General features: G+C 41.3%; 1 protein-coding gene across 1 annotated transcript in view; it reads right to left on the bottom strand.

Annotated features, from left to right (window-relative positions):
• NEK6 (NIMA-related kinase 6) overlaps positions 1 to 13,429 on the bottom strand; it is a 37,427-nt gene extending 23,998 nt beyond the window's left edge. The window contains exons 1-4 of the mRNA XM_008948247.1: positions 13,337 to 13,429; positions 4,881 to 5,021; positions 3,945 to 4,007; positions 630 to 740 (exon numbers count right to left, since the gene is read on the bottom strand). Coding sequence (XP_008946495.1) covers positions 630 to 740; positions 3,945 to 4,007; positions 4,881 to 5,021; positions 13,337 to 13,429 — 408 coding nt within the window. The remainder of the gene's footprint in view (positions 1 to 629; positions 741 to 3,944; positions 4,008 to 4,880; positions 5,022 to 13,336) is intronic.
• Between the last annotated feature and the right edge of the window lie 6,385 nt (positions 13,430 to 19,814).

Below are 19,814 nucleotides of genomic sequence, written 5' to 3'. Positions count from 1 at the left end.
TTTTAACTGTGACAACAAGGAGGAGGAGAACTTTCCAAACATTCATTTATGATAATTACAGAATAATGATGGCAAAAATCAGGTAAAACATGGAGAGAAGGTTGAGAGTGCTAACAAACATGATATAACACATCTGTTCTCACAAGGGATGTATGTCTAAAGATTAACATGTCAAAGAAAATATAAAAGCAGGTGGTAACAGCTTAACTAAAGCTGGTTTGCAGCAATACAAGTATTCCTAAGAGCAACATAAAAGAAGAACAAGTACTTGAAACATTTTCTCAAAACCAAATCCCCACTGCAAAGAAAGTCAATACACTTCTTGAATGTCTTTGGAGTGGCAGCCAGGCTATGTGAATAGCAAATCTAACAATAATTGCACGTCCCCATCAGTCACAGACCGGACAAATCACCTTTGCAAATAACACATACACCCCATCAAACCATACAGAGGCTTGCTCCCTTCCAAAACAGCGACCAGAAGCTAGTGGCATAGCCTGGCCTACTTAAAATGCCACCAGACACTTCAGGTTAGCCTCTGGAAGCACCCTTGGTTGTACAAAGCTGCAAGGAGAATAAAAGTGCTTCTAGCATGGTTGTCCTCACCCCAACCAACCTGTGTCTCTTACCTTAATCATCTGAGAGAGATCACCAGCATCGGCCAGTTCCAGGACAATATTAAGTTCATTATCTTCAATAAAAGAATCCAAATACTTAATTATATTGGGGTGGTTCAGTTGCTGCAGATAGAGGGAATGCAAGAAAAAACGTTGTAACGCTGTAGTAACAACTCCAAGAAACAACACCTGTACTGCTCCTGTAACCGTGATGCAAAACAGTTCACAACAGATACAACTACAAACTGTGCCTGGAGTTACCACTTAATGCAGGCACAGCTTCAGTGTCTTGAGTAAAGAACAATACAACCCAAAAATAGTGCTAAACAACCTCTCCTACCATAAACTCACAAAATATTCAAAAGCAATGTCCTGAATGAAGCTCTGTTAAGCAACAACTGTTTTTTCTCCCCTTTAAACATAAGCAAAAAACAACTATTCATTATACCACTCCTTGAGGTCTCTTTGATACTTAGGAGAACAGAGTTAAAACTCTGATGGAGGAAAATAATGCACAAATTGCACACATCAGTTTATTTTTCTGATTATTCACACTTGCATCTACTAATTACCTTTTTTCCATTTCAGTTAAGCTGCTTTTTATACTAACAACTGATTTTTTTTTTCCTTCTATGCTTCTTAAAAAATTGTATCTTTTGACTGTTATCATGTACTCACAGGACTAAATTAAGAAAGATACAAATACAAATTTTTTATACCTTAATTTCTTAAAGTGAAAAACTGCAATTGCTTAAAAGATTATGTAGTATCTAGATCTATTTACTCTCTCAGCTTGCTTTAGATTATCTTTCTCTCGTGCTCATAGAAATGCAGTAGATTTAGAAACTACTAAAGTGAGCATTTCATCTACTGAACAGCTGTGACTGAACCCGTCCATTCCAGGGGTTACAGAGCAGAAAGGAACAGTGCTCTGATCCATCACACTAATCACTGTGCTCTGCATGCACACTGGGGACAGATTCTCCTCTGCGATGCCTCGACACTAGCTCGCATTAGCGCTAATGGGATCCCTGTGCCAGCATCAGGAGAAGAACATTCCCACAAGCCCAAGCAAATAAATAAATAAATAAAGAGCACAGCCCACCATTTCTGTTGAAATTTCTTTTAAACATCTGCTCTCACGTACACCGATCAATGACCAACTTGCAGTGAAAGAGGAGCCAAGGCCAGGAGCAGAACAGCGCCCGACACCCCCCGCACAGCCGGGTGCCCTCCCCAACACTGGGCACTGCAGAGACACTTCCTGTCCTCTTCAGGATGCTCCGACTGGAACTGGCTCCCAAGCTCCCAAAGGCTTGGGGCAGTGCAAGCAGCCAGACAAGCCTTTTTCAAAGCCTCAGCAGCACGTACTAACAAAGCACAACTCTAAACACCACAACCGTACTGGGGAGTGAAGACCAGCCAGCCCCGGGAGAGCTCCTGCACTGGCCCCTCTGCTGTTCTGCACCCCAGCTTCTACTTCACTGACTGCGTGGGACAAAGCTCCACTGACTCAGACCCAAGCACTGCTTCATCGACACAAAGAATTCAGGTATCTTTTTTGTGAGACTGCACACACCTTCTACTGATGGTTTGCACTGATTTAAAGAAATTCGTTAGATCTAAAGAAGGTTTCTTCTATTAGGATGAAGTTGTATAAAATTAAAAGCAAACAAACAAAATGCCCATGCCACCACACTAAATTCTGTGGTAGCCCTTTAGAAGAGCAGATCTCCCAGGACTCCTCCCTTGCAGCAGCAGGGGCTGATACCACCCCTGAAGGAATGGGAATGCAGAAGTACAATTTTTTTCTACAATTCACTGACCTCTGACCTCTGTTTTCCCAGAACAGCCAGGTAGACCATGCTGGATACACCAAACTTCCATTTTCCACTCTTCCTTTAGTCAGACTTATTTCAAATGAATATATTGACTCTGGTTTTGTCTTGTTTTGGTTTTGTTTTCCTAATAACTATGATATAACTGAGAGCATGGAAAAAGCTACCGGAATTCTCTTTTCTCAGAATGAAAGTTCCCACAAATCCTTAAATGCACAAAACATTACGAGCACTTTACCTGGGGTTAGCAACGTTTCTTTAATGCACCCCAGAAGAGTGATGGTGGTCAAGGCCTGGCGTGTGGGCACAGCAGCACTGCCAGCCAGGGCAGTGGGAGGTTTAGGGTTAGGGCCACCTCTGACGGAGCGAGCGCGGGCAGCCCGAGCACCCATTACAGCCCTACCGAGGTAATTCATAGTAATGTAAATGCTGCAGACTAAACACCAGAATCTAGAAGTAGCATGAAGTTTAGAAGTATGAACACCCCCTACTGTGTGGCCAGACACTAGACAACTGCAAGGCAGCCATGCACTTCACCTCGGTGACCAAAATAATAACTTCCTCTGACTCTACTCAATTTCCACATTCTGCTCTGAATAAATCCAGTGCAAGTTTATGACATTTTCTGTAATCAGAGTTCAAGACAAAACTGCTTGGATTACCTAGAACCCCAAAACATCACCAATTCTCTTTTGCCTGTTAATGCTGGCATTACTTTCCTCCATGAGTGTCAAGCAGCTGGACCACATTCAGCCAAGCTGCTATCTCCATGTTCATCTTGTGTGCCTTGACTACAGCTAGCAGACTCAAGCTCTGTCCACAACTGCATGAATATAAATGGACATTTAAATAGAAATACCTAAAATTAATTATTTTGTATTTTCAGAATTAAATTTGACTAGCTAAACTAAAATTTTAGCCTTCTACAATCAGTTGCAGATACTCAAAACAGATATTTAAAATGCAACGCCTATCTTCATAATAAATTACTGAGATGGAAAAAAATCACTACTTGGTTTAACCACTGACACCCCCTACCTACCCTTCTGGTTTGAGCCTTTCACTAAACTACCATTTTTCATGTGTGATACATATACATACACACACACGACATGCACATGCAAAACTGTTTCCCATTTAGCCAGTTCATTAATTAGTTTATTTTAAAATGACAAACAGATCAAAGCACATAAAGGGCAGAATTTACATGTCTCTCTGCAAGAGGGGTACTTGTGTTTTTTATGACAGAATGATTTTTAATAGATTCCTTGGGCTATAGGCAGAAAACCCAATGAAATTAAGCTTTAAGAGAAAACTCTTGCACCATGTAGGCATTCTAGCTTGCAAAAGAAAGCACTGTGTTCAGATCACTGTGTGTGCTATATAAGCTTTATTTGCAATAAAAGGTAAATGATTGTTGCCAAACTGAAAACATTTTTTTTTTTTCCACAAAACAAGAAACACAAAAGGTCATTGTAAAAATTCTTACCTTCAAGAGGTCAATCTCTTTAATGCAATCTTGCCTAGCCTTGGCATCCATCATTTCAAAAATCTTCAGAGACAAACACACAGAAGAGGTAAATGAGGCAACACAAAAGAATTTTGTATTTTAACAAAAAATTGGTCTTTCCTCCCAATTTGTATACCCTCCACCATAATGAGTATACACACAGTCCCCAGGTTGAAAAAAGATCAATATGTTCTTTATTTTAAAACTACTAAAGGGCTAGTGATAGGGTAAAATTAATTTTAGAACCTGTTAGCAATATTTCAAGCAGCATGAAAAATAAAGACACTAGTTTGTGAATTTGCTGTTGTGATTTTCAACAGACTTAGTTTAGTTACTATTAACTTCATGTGGCAAATGAAAGACAAAATGTTTACTTTTTTCTCTTAAACAGAGATAGAGCTTCCACTGCTTTCTCTGTAATAATTAACAATAACATTGAGCACTAACATTCATTCTGTAATAATCATAAAGCCACCAGAAACAGAAGCTTAAAGGATCTGTTGAAAGATTAAAGACAAATTTCTTCAAAGAATATGCAGTTCTGAACACTGCACAGCACTTTAAGCCAAGTTACAAACTGTACTGCTTGCATGGAGGTTTTTCAGAAACTCTTCTAAAACTCCATCAGCAAGCACAGGCACTTTCCCCTTTTGTGCTCTTGTGCTGTGACAGTTCTTGTGCTGGACTGCAGTCTCCCAGCTCCAGGACTGTGGCAGTGCATTTATTTTTAAATGTAAAAATACCAAACTACATCACCCAGTGTTCTCAAACCTTAAACTCTATTTAGAAACCATTTTGTTACATTATTACTGCAGATGAAAGAACACTGAAAGGGTTATCAGACCCAAAATAACCTGCGTCAACACTGAAAACATTCCATTCTGTTTGCTAAAGACTCTGAACTTAAATGCTCACCTGAACCTTCTTTAATGCCACAGGTTTTCTGTCCAGAAGACAAGTTGCTTTGTAGACTTCACTGAATTGTCCTCGTCCAATCTTCTTCTCCACCTGGAAGTCGGCCAGCGTGCAGCGATACGGGTACGTCGTTAAGTGTCTCTGCTCGAGCCAAAAGAAATTAAATCAATGGACTACAAAAAAGTGATGCAAAAGAGTGAATTTGCATTATTAGTCTTCTTTATGACCTCAAACTAGAGGTTTCTATGACTCATCATATTCAGGAAGATAAATTCCTAACAGTAAGGACTGCCCAGCAGGAAAGACAATGAAATCTGGCATTGATTTGGTGGACAATGGAGCAGTCTGGCTTTCCTTTCCCACCCTTCAATTTTCTTCCTTCACTTCAGCCAATGCTGTACCAGAGCAGCCACCACACCACAGCCCAGCACACAGCCACGAGCATACACACGTTCCAGCAGAGACAAGCCAAAGCCTGAAACTACTAATGGCTACCAAAAAATGCACAGAACAGTGGAGATGGTCAAACATGCACATCCTCTTGCTCCCCTGCTGATGGTCAGTTTAACCTAGTTTGATCAGCCTGTAGATAATTCTGAACATAAAGGTATTAATTCCTAGTAAATCTATTAGTAACGTTTTATTACATTACTAATTAAAAGTCATTATTATTTCCTTTTTTAAAAAATATTTAAAGTCTTGCCTTCCGTGTAAGGAACTAATTAGTCCCAAACTACTGTCTCCCTAGTTACACACCCTCTTGTCAACTTTGCCTGCTTGTGCCACGGGGGAGCTGCTGGTGCCTGCTCCTGGGCACTCTCAGGTAAACAGCCAGGCAGGTAGACACAGCGTGGTGCAGATCACACACTCCACAGGCTGCAGGGACTGCTCCCCAGAGCCACTCTGGTCTCTTTGATAATTAACGTGGCTGCTAACCAATGTTTAAACAAGAAACTATTAAAGTTGCCATGCACACCAAGTAGAATATTTTTAAGCTTTAGCATCTTGAAGCATTTCAGAGTTCCCATCAAAACCCACAAACAGACAGGTAGACCCCAGCAGCAGGGGGTCTTCCCAGGGACACAGCCATCACCTACTGCTGCACCTCCAGCAGACAACCCCACCACAGGAGTCCAGGGAGAGCAGGTCCCCAGTACTGCAAGTTTTAAGGAGCTGACTACTGCTACCACTGTAATTTCCTAACACAGAGGAGTAGGGCTGGAACTAAGATTCAGAATGCAGGTAAAGCTTTCAGTGCAGCACCTTCCGCCAGCGCTACATTCCAGACAGCGTGAGGAGCTCTTACAGCCTGTATTTATTTAAACAAGTAAGTTTGGACTCATTTTCTTTGCAACACAAATAAAAACAACCAGCATTCAATAAACAATAAAAAGTATCAATCAGACACTTCAAAAAGCTTCCAGAACCCAAGGTGTCTGTGCCACTCTGAACTACAATCACAGTTATTTGGCAAAGGTTTTTAAATAAAGTTGTAAAATTCAGAATTTAAGAAAATTCACCAATGAAGTCCCATAAATAGTAATTTCTGACCCATCAACTGTGTCAATCAACCAAGACAAGCTATTTTGAAAACCACCTTTACAGCACCTTTACCACAACAAACAGGAGAAATCCCTACAACAAAAGCTATTCTGCTGCAGGCACACGAGAAAAATGATGATGTTTTATAAATGCTGATGATACAGAGCTGCAGATACAAATCACAGCCCAGACAGTGAAAAGACTACGAGATCTTTTTGCTGTCATCTTTCCCCTCATGTCTCTGGCAGCAAAAGGCTGTTTGTTGCTGGAGCCTCTCCTGCACTTCCACACCACTGCCCTGCGTCAGCTGTTGAGGACCTAGAGGATAAAGCTCTGCAGGAATGAACACAGAGGACTGGTGCTGAACTGAAAGGCTCAGGCAGTTACCAACTCCAGAGAAGACAAAAATGCAACACTGTCCAGCCAATGCTGCTAAGTCAAGTAGGCACATAAATGAAAATTTAACTCCAGGCCATCAATTACCAGCTTTCTCAGTTTAAGTTCCCTAAAAGAGCAAACTCACTCCTTTTCAGAAGAAACGACACTTCAAGTAATTATTTTTGAAATGCCAAGGCCACAGGTAAATTTTTCTGTCACAAGCATTTAAATATTCTCATACTATGAGGAACTGTTTTCATTTCTCTATGCTAAAGATGGCTCAATAAAAATTTCAATTAACGAACAAAACCCTACACAAATAAGAAGGCTGCTTTAGCATTTGCATTAGTATTTATAGGAATTCTCACCTTATCCCAGGGAGCACTAACAAATACTGGGATGTGTGCATTTTGTGCACGAGGAAGACAAATGTTTGTTCAACCTGACCAGGACCTAGCTGGGAACATCTCCACTTCCCAGCTTTTTTACATATAAGCTACTACACAAATTATTTGAGCTGTCTAGTCAAATCACTTTACCCAGCCAAAACAAAGGTGTCAGTATATAGAACTACAAAACATTTTTTCCTCATTAAAAACTGGAAAGGAATCAAAGCATTCCCTTAACTAGGAACGTGTGCCTCCTGAGCCACGCTCTTCTTGATTAGTAAAGAAAGCTTGAGTAAAAGCTGTTCTACCTTGGAGTTAACATTCACAATAGAAGCCGCAGTTCTAACGTGATTTTATGAAGCAACTACCACAAAACTTTCTTTTTGTGGAGCAAATCCATGCTGCAATTAAGGACGGTACCCTTTGCCCTTCATAAATCATTAAATTGTGTGTTTAAACCAAGAGTCTTTAAGTGTAAATTAATATTTTAAGCACATGCCAGGAAGTATCTAGCAACTTCTTAACTTGAAAATATAAATAAATGTTAGGCAAGTGACAGGGTGTATATGTGTGTCCTAACCACTTCCACATGGTTAGCACATAAAGTCTGCTTGCCATGCTGGAGTTAATGCTGGGTGATGACTGGACACCTTAGCTGATATGTTCTGGCATCCTCCAAGAGTACAGCTGCACATTTACATATGCAATGACCTAGATTTGCATTTGCTATCACAACCTATCAGACCTAATTAAAGTAATGGAGCTTTCATGGAGGCTAGAAGATGTTTGATTACAGTGTGTACCAGAGAGCATGCTCAGGCTGGACCCAGCAATACCAGGAAGCTCCTATCGATCAGGGCACAGCTCCCCACACGCCTCTCCAAAACTAACCTTCTCTTATGCTTTACTGTACTTCAGCCTAAGCAGGTGACTCTTCTAAATACAAGGACACATTTAGAATAGCTCAGAAATACCCACCTCCTCAGAACACCCTATAGTCTGGCCTCACATACATTTCACTTATTTCATGACTTTTGACAAAGCAAACAATTCTTTCTTCCAAGTCCTTCCACATGTAGCCACTACAACTTTTCATAAAGCTGTCAAAGAACCAACACCCATTCATTCAAAGAAACTGTCATCTTTGTTTCTGCAAATCTCAGTTTTCATATACAAATATAAATTGTGTGTAAAATTAGATACCACCATCATCTTCAAATCTGTTCATCAAAAATGGATTTTCTCATTTCCATGACAGATTCAGGCTCAGTGAAGGGTTCAGGTCTGCATGAACCCAATAAAATCAAGCCACTGTCTGAGCAGAATAGGTTTCAAGGTTAATGATGGAAATTGAATTTTTAAAAGAAATAGTAAGAAAAACGGGAGAGGAAAAAAACAACCAACCAAGGCTTCCAACCACCAGACCTATAAAGATACTACGAAAACTGGGCTGTTTGCACATTTCTGTTCCCAGGGCAGCCACAGGAAGGGAACAGTCTGGGAAGAACTAGTTTTGAGACAAAGGCTGTTCTCTTCATCCACACAATGAAGTCTCATTCTTCTATCACTCCATTTAAAAAAAAAAAAAAAAAAAGGCTAAAGATTGAAGTCAATTAATCCCCATTTGAATAAAGAGGCTATTCATTTTTAAGAAGAAATGCAGAGATTATTCCAAGAACAAGCCATTCTGGACACCATCTCTGGCATAGACGTCCTCTTTTAGATGTAATCACTGATGCGAGAGCGAACATTTCAAAGCTGGCAGGAGTCTGCAAGGACAGTCCTTGTCACAATACTTTCAGCCTCAAATTTTGACCTGTCACAAGACTTTCTGCAAAATAAAAATTAGTAAGGTTTTGCAATAGTAAAAAAAATCCAATTAAATGAAAATGTCTGTTTTATTACGTTGTAATGCACCTGCACAGATATGCTGCAAGGATAAGGAACTTAATTAAAGGTTAATAGGAGTCTCTATAATACCAGATTGTAAAGCAACCCAAGCACATAGAGGATGACAGCATTGGATAAGTTCCTTGCTACGTGTTTGCTCTGTGGTGACAGGATGTAGCTTCTAATTCCTCTCCCTCCACATTTTTGGGGATGTCTGTCACAGTGCTACCAGAGGCACCTGAGCACAGGCAACTCTGAGCGTGCAAGAATACAAACACACCAAAGTTTACAACTGGAAAGAAGAAAACCTGTTCTGTAGAAAGACTTTCAATCTCCAAGATAATGAATGTTTGGCCAATAAATTTACCTCTTTGTAATTAGTTAAGAGCTGGGGAAAACCTGAACAGTCCTAAAAAAACTTTGCAAGCAGCCTTTCCTGCAGCCTCTAACCCAACATTTCAGGCATAGGAGGGTACTGAAAGACTGAAGATAAAAGTATCAGTAAAACACTAACATGTAGCAGAGCAATATCTGCATGCCTGCTCCTCCCAGAGAAAGAAAAATAAGCCTGAATGAGCTGAAAAAAAGGGGAGCGTTCACTGCTAATTGCACAGTATATAAACCCAGAGTGATAATGTTAATTAGAGTCAGTGCTGTACTGCTGTCTGATTGGCATGTGGAAAACCAGCACTAGGCAGTGTGCACAAATGGCTACAAGGTCATGAGACACTTAGATTATTCGTAATCAGTCTAAAATATTTTAAAGATTGGCTAACCAACAGTTAAAAAGTCAGACACTACAATCTTCAGATGCCACTGAAAGCATCTTTTCTGTAGAGCTAGGAAATGAAATACTCTTTAGATGAGTAAAAACATACTCGCCCAATTAATTTTCTGAAATCTCATTAAAAAATTTAGCCCGACTAAGTCATACACTTCTGACCTGAATTTTAATTATCTTTATACTGGATATGAGTTTTTTTCCTGATATTTGCAATGCATCATTAATTTTAAAGGAACGTTTTCCTTGCTTCTGAAGCTCATACTTCATCTGAGTGACATTTGCCGTAAACTAATTTCACCTTTAAAAGACATCTGTGGCAGTAGATGGGGAAGCTTCAGCCTTGCCAGTTGCACACGTAGACATCATGAGCAATGATTTATTTGATTTAATATCAACATCAGTGTGTCAAACCTCTTTATGATGTCCCAAATTATACACCCATCTCCATTCAATAATGCCTACCTGAAATGGATTCTGCATACTTTGAGGGTGAAATTCCAGTGTGAGTTCATGAGACATTAGAACAGACTGGTTAGAAAAAGAACTTCTAAGTTCACAAGAGATGAGGAAGCTCTTAAAATACAGGTTATCCTTCAAACAGGTAGTGGTAGTCAAATAATTACTGAAAAATACATCAGATTTTTCAATCTGCAGCTTCAAATCTAGCCCACGGTCATACAATAGCCATAACCTAACCTGTAACCTAGAATTTAAAGCTTCCTGAAGAACTTATTTTGAAGTTTTAGCATCCCTATTAGTAGATATTTATACTAGCTTGTAACAAGGAGAGAGAACACCAACTTGAAAATAGTAGACCAAGGCAATATTTACAAAGAAATTAACATTAATACACAAAATCACCTAAGCACTTCAGAAAAGGGTAAACTGAAGAGCCTTTGCTGCTAGGTGACCAGTTCAAATCTACCTTCAGTTCACAGACTATCATGAAATGCTCTGCTGCTGAGCTGTGTGAGTATATAAAAGGGTTGATTAAAAGTGAGTTACTGTGTTTATTTAGTAGGCAGACTAAGTAAAAAATTACAGATCCATATTTTTATATCATTGACTTACTACTAAATAAGTTTGATTGCTTACTGCTATAAACAGTAAGTAATCTAGAGACTTAATTGACACTTTCACTCTGGAACAGGACTGAAAACAACTGGGCCTCTTGCTGACAAACTTCATCGGGGTAATGTGGGGTAACCCCACAGAAGCTACAACTGTGGGTTGGTTTTTGATGGTTGTTTTTTTTTTTGTTGCTGCTGTTGGTGGTTTTGTGGTTTTTTTATATATTTATATATTCACTTACTCTAGAAAACTTCTAAATATGAAGCATTACTTGGAAGTGTCATGTTATTACTAAATGACAGTAAAGACAGAAAGAAAAGTCTGATACACTCACTTACAGCTCTACACTACCAAGTTATAAAAGAGAAATAAAACCTTTGTCATAATGAAAACAAAACCAAAACAGCACAAAAATGATCCCCCAAAAAACGCCACCACACCACAACAGATTTAGGAAGCAGCATAATTATAGGAAAGGTTCCTACTAGAGGAGCCCACTGTTGGTCTGGTCTTTCTGGGGGTGGCAGCACTTTTGAATGGAAGGGCTGGAAGGAAGAAGGGCCACTCCATACAAAAACCCCCCCTCATCAAGACTTCAAAAGCTTAAGTTCTAGTTTTTCTGCTTAAGCTTTTATCTGTCATTCATGACATTTCTTGTAAGACCAGTTTGGACGATTTTTCCATCCCAAACCGGTCTGTCTTCCACAAGCTGTTATATAGCATGTCTGCACTACTTTTATCTTCTGAAGAACAAAATAATGTAATTTTGGATTTTTCCAGGTAATAGGTATAAGAAAATTGGAAATTATATATATTTGTGTTCCTGCAAAATGGAAAACCAGAAATACGTACGAAGCAATCATATCACATCATCAGTGTAAGGCAGCCTGCCCTCTGAACAGTCCCATTTTTGTTAATTTCTAAACTCTGACAAAGAGACTCCCCCCCCAATTCTCTGACAGACTGTATATTTTTGTTATTCAGCTTTCTTAAAATTTTATTTTAACAGCAATATCAAAGAAAGTCTTTCTGCAATCCTAATTCCAAACTAGATCATTCTCAGAACAGCTAATATACTCCGAGAGCTCCATTAACACAACTCAGATATTAACAGTTGAGGGGAGGTTTCCCTGAACAATGACCATACAGCAAAATGAGCCCACTCAGCATCAGTGTAGCAGCAGAACATAGATTATTAGCTACTAATTACGCTTAACTATGTCATTACAAATTCTAACATGTGCTCCAAGATGCCATGAATGTATCTGCTGCACAGGAACACTTCCTAATCTTGTTCATGAAATAATTACAGGGGCTCTATCCTGCCAAATGAGGCAGTAATTAACCCTAATTGCTCAAAATGCAACTGGCTAATTCTAGGAGATTAATCAAGGGGATTCAATTATTATTAAATGACTTAATATGACAAATTGCTACATTAGGAGAGGGGGGCTTTGCTCCATACGACGTTCTTCCCCAGCAGTGCTGTGTAAGGTACATTCATTGCTGTGCTCTGTGGAAGCAACTCGCCCCTTCTGCAAGTCCTAGGCTATGTTTTGGTAACTGTTCCTCCTAACGAGCACTTTCAGTTTGATCACCCCTGGAGCAGGGGTTTGGAATGACACAGTAACACCCACAGCCCCCTCCCCAAGGTCATGCTACACCACAGTTGTCTTCTTTCTGACAGCTCTTCTGAGAAGCTTTTTGTTTACTCTGTAACATACATACAGGTAAAACTGAACTATTCTGATAAACAAACAGTCCAAGAAAGGCAAGCAGCCAGAATTCACCAAATACAAGTTTTATGAAGGTATCGACATTCTTCTGAATACAGGTCTAACCCCTGTTCAGAAAGAGAGAGAGAGAGAGAGAGAGAGAGAGAGGCTCTTATACTGAACTGGGTTACAGCACAGACAAACTACACTGTGGGAGAGGTTCCAGAGACTCACAGGAGATGAGGTCAGAGAGCCTACAGCTTCACATAGCACAAACTACTTCTTGTATTGGGTAATCACCTCTCCAGCATTTACTACTAAACTATAAAAGGGGGATATAATACATTTATTCACTTACACAATCGACTGTTTTCCTTTGGCCTTTTCTTCAAACATTCAAAAGAGAAAGCCAACACAGCACATGTTTTTATAAGGTGATTTAAAAATACTTGCTTTAAGCAAAATGCAATCTATTTCCTTTTCCTCTGATCATCATCAAAAAAATGGATTCAGGAAACTCTAGCTGGTTGGCAGAATCTTAAACTGGATATACACTGAAACTACTATAGCTACATTATAAATAAAACAGGGGGGGAAAAGGGTAAGTGCTTAGAAATCTATCGAGCTTTATAAAAGGAAGGGAAGAAAACACAGAAGGAGAAAGATTAAAGGGACACACACACTCACCTGAGGATCATGCTGGTACTCCTGCCCTGGCAGCTTGCAGAGTGGGTTGTTCTGGTCCCCTAAATGATGTGGATGGTTGTGCTGCCCTTCCATGGTATCATACCAAACTTGGCCTCACTGTTCTGCTGGAGTTAAAAGGAGAGAGAGAAATCTCATCACTGTCCATCCATCACTGGAGGCAAGGAACTCTTTCTAGTACAGATGGTTGTTCACCAAGAATCGATTCCTCCCCTTCCTCCCCTCAGCCTGGCTCACGCACACAGACCTCAGAGGAGGACAGCCCCGATGTCCTCCAGCCCCACGGGAGCTCGGCTGAGCCCCGGCACGTGGCCACTGCAGCCTGCAAGTGGGAAGGACCCAGCAACAGGTCAAAGCTACCCTTGCCCTCCCGAGATTACAGAACAAAAATACCAGTATCACAAGTTTTGATGACATCATTTCATAAGTAAAACAGCAAAAAATGGGTTTATTTGGTCAGTGGAATGTTATCCACAGAAAATACTGCTTTTTGTCACTGTAACAGCGGGCAGCATTACTCCCCCTAGAACTACTGATCCTACTCAGTGGACAATTCAAGAAATGTTAGCACATTTCCATTCATAAAACAAAAATGACAAGTCAAAACCAACAGCTGTAGCTTTCCTTGGCCAGAGACAACCTGAAAGCATAGCTTTATCCACACTCATTCCTGCCCACTGCCAAATGAAAAGTCTTCATGCAGGTCAGTAAGCCACAGGAAGAAGTAGCTAGAAATTATTAAATTCAACAAGATCAGAGTAGAATTCTACAAACAAACAAGGGAAAATTCCATGAATTAATTTGTTCCAGTTTTACCTGCAGCAATTACAAGCACAGCTGACCAGAAGAATTTCCTTCAATAATTACAGAAACTGAAAGGATGTGGCTCTGGAGAAGAGAATCTAGCACAAGTTACTCGGTGCAGAGCTTACTGTAAGTGCTGCACACAGTAACACCTATTTTCTAGCCCTCCTAGAAAACAAAAACCACACTTAAACTATTAGCATCACCACGTCTGAGCCTGACACTGGGCCAAATCCTGGCAATTTTATCAGCTGTTGAGGGGACACTTGGAGCATTGATCACAGTGCTCCTTGCTCCATGCCCATCCTGGGGTCAGGCTCTGGCCCAGAGCAAAGCCAGTTCACAGAAGACATCTACAGAACATGCACAATGAAGTACAATAACGTCCTTCCCCCACAAAGGGCTGTGTGCAGGTTTTGGGGCTTTATTTAATAATGTTATTCATAGCTAGTTACTCATTATCCACACATACTCTATGTAATAGGTCATTCAGAGCTGCACTGTTGCTGTCCTCAGCAGCGACTGGAAGCCCAGTAGTGACAAGGGAAGATTTAGTGGCCAACACAAGCATCTGCAGAAACTTGTTTCAAGTGTTCTGGCAAGTGTGCACTCAGTGAAAGAGCACAACCTGACCTCATTAGTGTATTAATAGTTCATGCCTGGCACTCAGGCAATGACTAACTCTTAATTTAAAATACAAAGCTATTTTAAATATTTGGGGGCGTGAGGGAGAAAACATGATGCAGAACTTCTGTAGCAAGTTGTGCTCGGTTCTTTTAACAGTTGTCTGTGAAATGAGCCTTTACCTCTGGCTGATCTTCCCCTGCAGCAGCAGCTATCGTAACACGTGCACACAGGATTGGGGAGAAAACATAGAAAAGGCTCTTCTTATTCCTTAAGCAGATGAGCTTTCACTCTAACAAACACTCACTAGAAAAGTGTTGTGAGAGCTGGGGTACCTGCTGCATACCCACAGGCTAACACAGGGGTTGCTCTCAGTGTTAGAGTCGGTACTATGACACTCCAGTGGGAGGTGGTTATAGTCACTACAAGTATGAATAAGTTTGATTTTAAGATTCTTTCAGTAACAGACATCTGTAGGTTTATTAGTAACCGAGTGAATACTTAAAAAGTAAAAATATGTCTTAATATCAACATTAAAACGTCCTATGAAACTTCTACCTTACATTACACTGCCAGAACTGTCTTAATGGCTTTATTGTTCATGGTTTGGAGAAAGGCTGTTTACTTGAAGGGAGAACATCACACACGGTCTTTCTCTTCCAAGTCCACAAGCACAGAGAACACGCTGCCAGGGACTGCAGGCCACTGACAGCCTTGCTCCTCCCCACTTATCTCCACAGGAATTCAGAAATTTTGCATTTACAGCCTCGAGATAAAAAGGCACATCCAGGCAGAGTCATGTGAAACATCTCCAGCCTACCACTGACCAAACATCCTATCTACTGTGTCCTGCCTTTGGAAAGGACTAAAGCTCAGGAAGAGAAAAGGGAATTATGTTGGAATACAAGAACCTGAGTCATCTGATCATACACATGGGGACACTGCTGAGAGAACAGCACCTTCCAGCTGCCGCAGGGGAACTCCAGGTGGAATTACTCACTGTGAGGGGTTAGACAACACCACGGCCACAAAGCCTGAACCGCCCAGCTGCCAGGAGCTGCTCGGCAACAGGCTAGCCTGAGCCTGCAGGTTTGGTCACTGTTTGTTTAAAGCACTTACAGCTGGAAGCAAAGGAAGAAGCAAGAGCTCTGAAAAGAGATAGGGCTCAGCTCACATGACAGCAGCGCCGCGGCCGCTGACAGCCACGGGACAGCGCGTCCTGCCCCAGCCCCAGCCCGGCTATTCTGGGCCAGCACACGCGGGAGGCTGGCAGGGGATCCCCAGGAAGGGGCTTCACAGGGGGTCTTCAAACAGCAGCCAACACAAGGGCACTTGATCATGTCAAACAAGGAACACAGACTGCACAGATACAGAATTCGACGGGGTTCTTGAGATATTCTCTTTCAGAAGTCTAACTACAGAACCAATATTGCAGTTATATTTTTAAACACTAAAATGTTGAGCAAAGAGCACGACAAGTGTCCAACACAACTGCTTAAAACCAGTGACTTTCACCCCCACTCCAGATACTTAGCACTCTCCTGAGGAAGTAGCCGTGTTTTGAGCAACATTTTACTAACCCTGAAATTAGTTTTGGTATCAGCTGCAACATGTTAGGAGTTATTTTAGACTACTGAAGAAAACCATGAACACATAAGAAACGTTTCATTCTCTTTAGCCACCCCTTACCCCATCACTCCACTCAGGCTACGCAGTCTGTGCACTAAGTTATCTCGTGGAACCCAACAGTTAGCATGAAACTCTCCCTTGTAATTAGCATAAGCACTTGAATGAGCTGTAGCAAACCAAAAGGCTGTCTGCACTCCCTGGAAAACCCATGGTCATCCCCGAGTCACAATCTCCCACCTCACTCAGGCTGCAGGGTTAGGAGGGAAGGATCTCACCAAGAGAGGCTGTTTCTCCATAGAGCATCGTGCAAAGGTTAAACCACAGCACGGTGGAGAGGCTGAACTACAGGACATTTAGCTTAGTTACAGCACGTAATGCCTCATTAACTTTCAGAAGCATGTAATGCCTCATTAACTGACAGCAATGTTAATAGGTAATGAATTTTCCTTTAATCATTTTTTAAAGTAGCAATCTTAAACACAACATTCAATTCACCAACACCTAGAACCAGCAACACCGTGTCTAAACCAAAGTTATGTCTCCCCATCTAATTCAGTCTTTGAATTGCCTGGAAAGTGGTAGAAAATGAACCTATCCTGGTGTGTTTTAGGATGTAACCCTACTAACAACTGGGCTGAGATCAATTTACTTCACATGTAATTTCTTAGCTGCAACAGTATCAGTGACACAACACAGCATGAAAGAGATCAAACAGGGAAGGAAAAGGAAAGGTCCTCAACAAAAAAGCAAACAGTGATAAAATAACACCCTAGATTTGGTCTCATTTCCTTAGTACCAAATGGGGGGGATGTGGGAGGGAGCAGTTGCAGACAAAAAATTGAAGATTGTTTTTATCTGTTTAAACAGCCAAAGACAATAGTCGGAAATAAAACAAGAGGTCTTGGAATAAGCTCTGTCACCACTGGCACAGTTTCACTTTACATTGTTCTAGCTCTGCACTTCTACTTCTCAAGTGAAAGGCTTTTTTATATCTGCTTCCAGATTTCCTACAAAGCTTTGCTGTGTCAAACACTATCAGTCTGGGTCTTGACCATGACAGTGAATTAAAGCATTTTTGAATTGCATAAAGCATCACATATCTTTCCAGAAAACTGATAGAAAGAACAAGATCATCATCTGTGAAAGGCATTACAAGAACAACCAAGTAGCTTTCTGGAATTACTACAAATACACAAGTATATCACATTTCCCAGTATTTGAACACAGATTTCCACTGTATTTTCATCAGAACTTAATCATGTACCTCTACCTCAGACAAACAAGAGCACTTGGGTTCCAGTCCTGGCAAGAGGAAGGGCTATGTGGAGCAGGTAACCATGTTTGTGCGTGCTGGTAAATGAGGCCTGGGGAGGAACATGCCACCAAAGCTCTATCCGTGCAGCATCACTTCCAGGATACTCCAGCCAAGTGGTGCTAAGGACGTATCACAATTGTTTTAAATATATGGGGTCAATTTAATCAGCCAGACAAATTCAAAATTAACTTGGTTTTTCTGCCAACCAGTGTAGTAACTTTTGCAATGGCAAAAGCATCAGCAGTTCAGGTTACCATCAAACCCTGGAGTTTACTGTCATTCAACATGAGCAAAATCAATCACCTTGCACATGTGCAATCTGTTTTACAACAGACATGGGCTCACTTCCCTCTGCACCCACCACAAAAGCGTATTTATCAAAATCAGAGGGAAGTCTCATGACTACAGATTCCACTGGCGTTTCCAATTACTAAAACACTGGTATTTAGCTGCATAGTATAAAGTGAGACATATGTTGTGGTAACGCTTTTAAATTTCTAAACAAGAAGGATGTCACGACAGCACAGAACCACTCATGAAAAATGGCAGCACCCACAAACCTGAATGGTGCTGGACTGTTTGCCCGTGCCTGATCCACTGGGGGAAACAGCTTCCAAAAACAATGGAAGGAAGTGAAAGTTTATCAGAGGCCAACTTAAAAGCAATAAATATTTGAGAAAATATGACTGAACTCAACATAGAACTGCTTCACTTCTCAAAACAAATCTTAAGAGAAATTCTAAAAACAATGCATTGAAAACAACCAAAGTACCAAAAACTTCCACCTTGTTTTCTTCGGGTTCGTATCTCTATAGTTTAGCAGGCAATTCAATTACTCTGAATTTAAATTTAACCACACAGTGGGGAGTACAACCAAAGCCACGTGGATGAGCAGCTTATTCTCTCAAACTACAACTTGATATAGGTTTCTCTGTCACCATGTGTCCTCCACTCCTTAGGGGAATAATGCAAAAGGGAGAAACACAAAATACACATCTGGCTATGCCAAAACACCTAAACCAGAAAAACCCCATCCATGTGGTGATGTGACTCCAAGCACCCTGCCACTTAACTGTCACCCTTCTGCAGTACAGTTACTACTGTTACAATGACTGTACTCACAGGTAACCCCGAGTTTTGACAAAGCAAGTGAAAATAAACCCCTGCTCGTGTAGTCAGCTCTCCCCCCATGCTGCACATTGCTGTTCCTCTTTGGGTACCTAACTGTCCTTACACCCCATCCCACACATCTGACACCTGGATTAGTAGAAAGCAAAACAAAACACGAAATCCCACCAAACCCCAGGGTACCCTGCAGGTACCTGACAGGTGGGATTCTCAGAGCAGAACAGCTCAGGGCACTTGGTAGCAAAGGTCAAGATCATTAGTTACAAGACACTCATTAAGGAGAGGAACCTTGCCTGCATCCTGGTGTTCAGTCTCACACCCTCCCGCCCCGGGTACAGCTCCTCTCTAAACCAGCTCTGTGAGACAGCTGTGATCAGCCTAATCGGGTACCACCATGTGTCTCTGGATGCCTCAAACCCAACTACAGGCCAAATTATTTGCTTCCAGATGTATAAGCAGTGTTATAGAACCTTGCCTTAAAAGCAGACAGCAAAGCAGCAGTTTGAGCACCCAGCATCACAACTGTTTTCTGTACCAATGCTCTTCCCCTTCCTGCAAGACACACCAGCTGCCCCCTGTGCTGCTCTGCGGCTGCCCCTGCACTGTGTGCTCAGCCAACCGTTTGAGGAGCCCAGCCCAGCATTCCAGCCCCTGCCCAACCGACCCCCCATGCCAGGGGCACAGCAAGGGCTGGCACTGCACAGAGCAGCTCTGTCTGCAGGACCTACTGGAGACCTCACAGTGAACAGCTTTGCAAATGCAGAACGAGCCGCAGCAATTCCAGCTTTCCCTAGTACTGCCACATGAAGCATTCTGCAGAGTAAATGATGAGGTTTTCCACTTTTGCACCACTTCCTACTGTAAAAGTGCCAGGACTCTGTCTCGAGGAGTCCCAGTGTTCCTGGCTGTGAAGTGGGGGCAGCTGGACCCTTCCTGGAAATGTTACGGGGCTTTTTGTAC

The sequence above is a fragment of the Merops nubicus genome, unplaced genomic scaffold (assembly GCF_000691845.1).
Source record: "Merops nubicus isolate BGI_N331 unplaced genomic scaffold, ASM69184v1 scaffold24009, whole genome shotgun sequence".
NCBI classification, from domain to species: Eukaryota; Metazoa; Chordata; class Aves; order Coraciiformes; family Meropidae; genus Merops; species Merops nubicus.
This window is presented reverse-complemented; position numbering and strand designations above follow the sequence as displayed.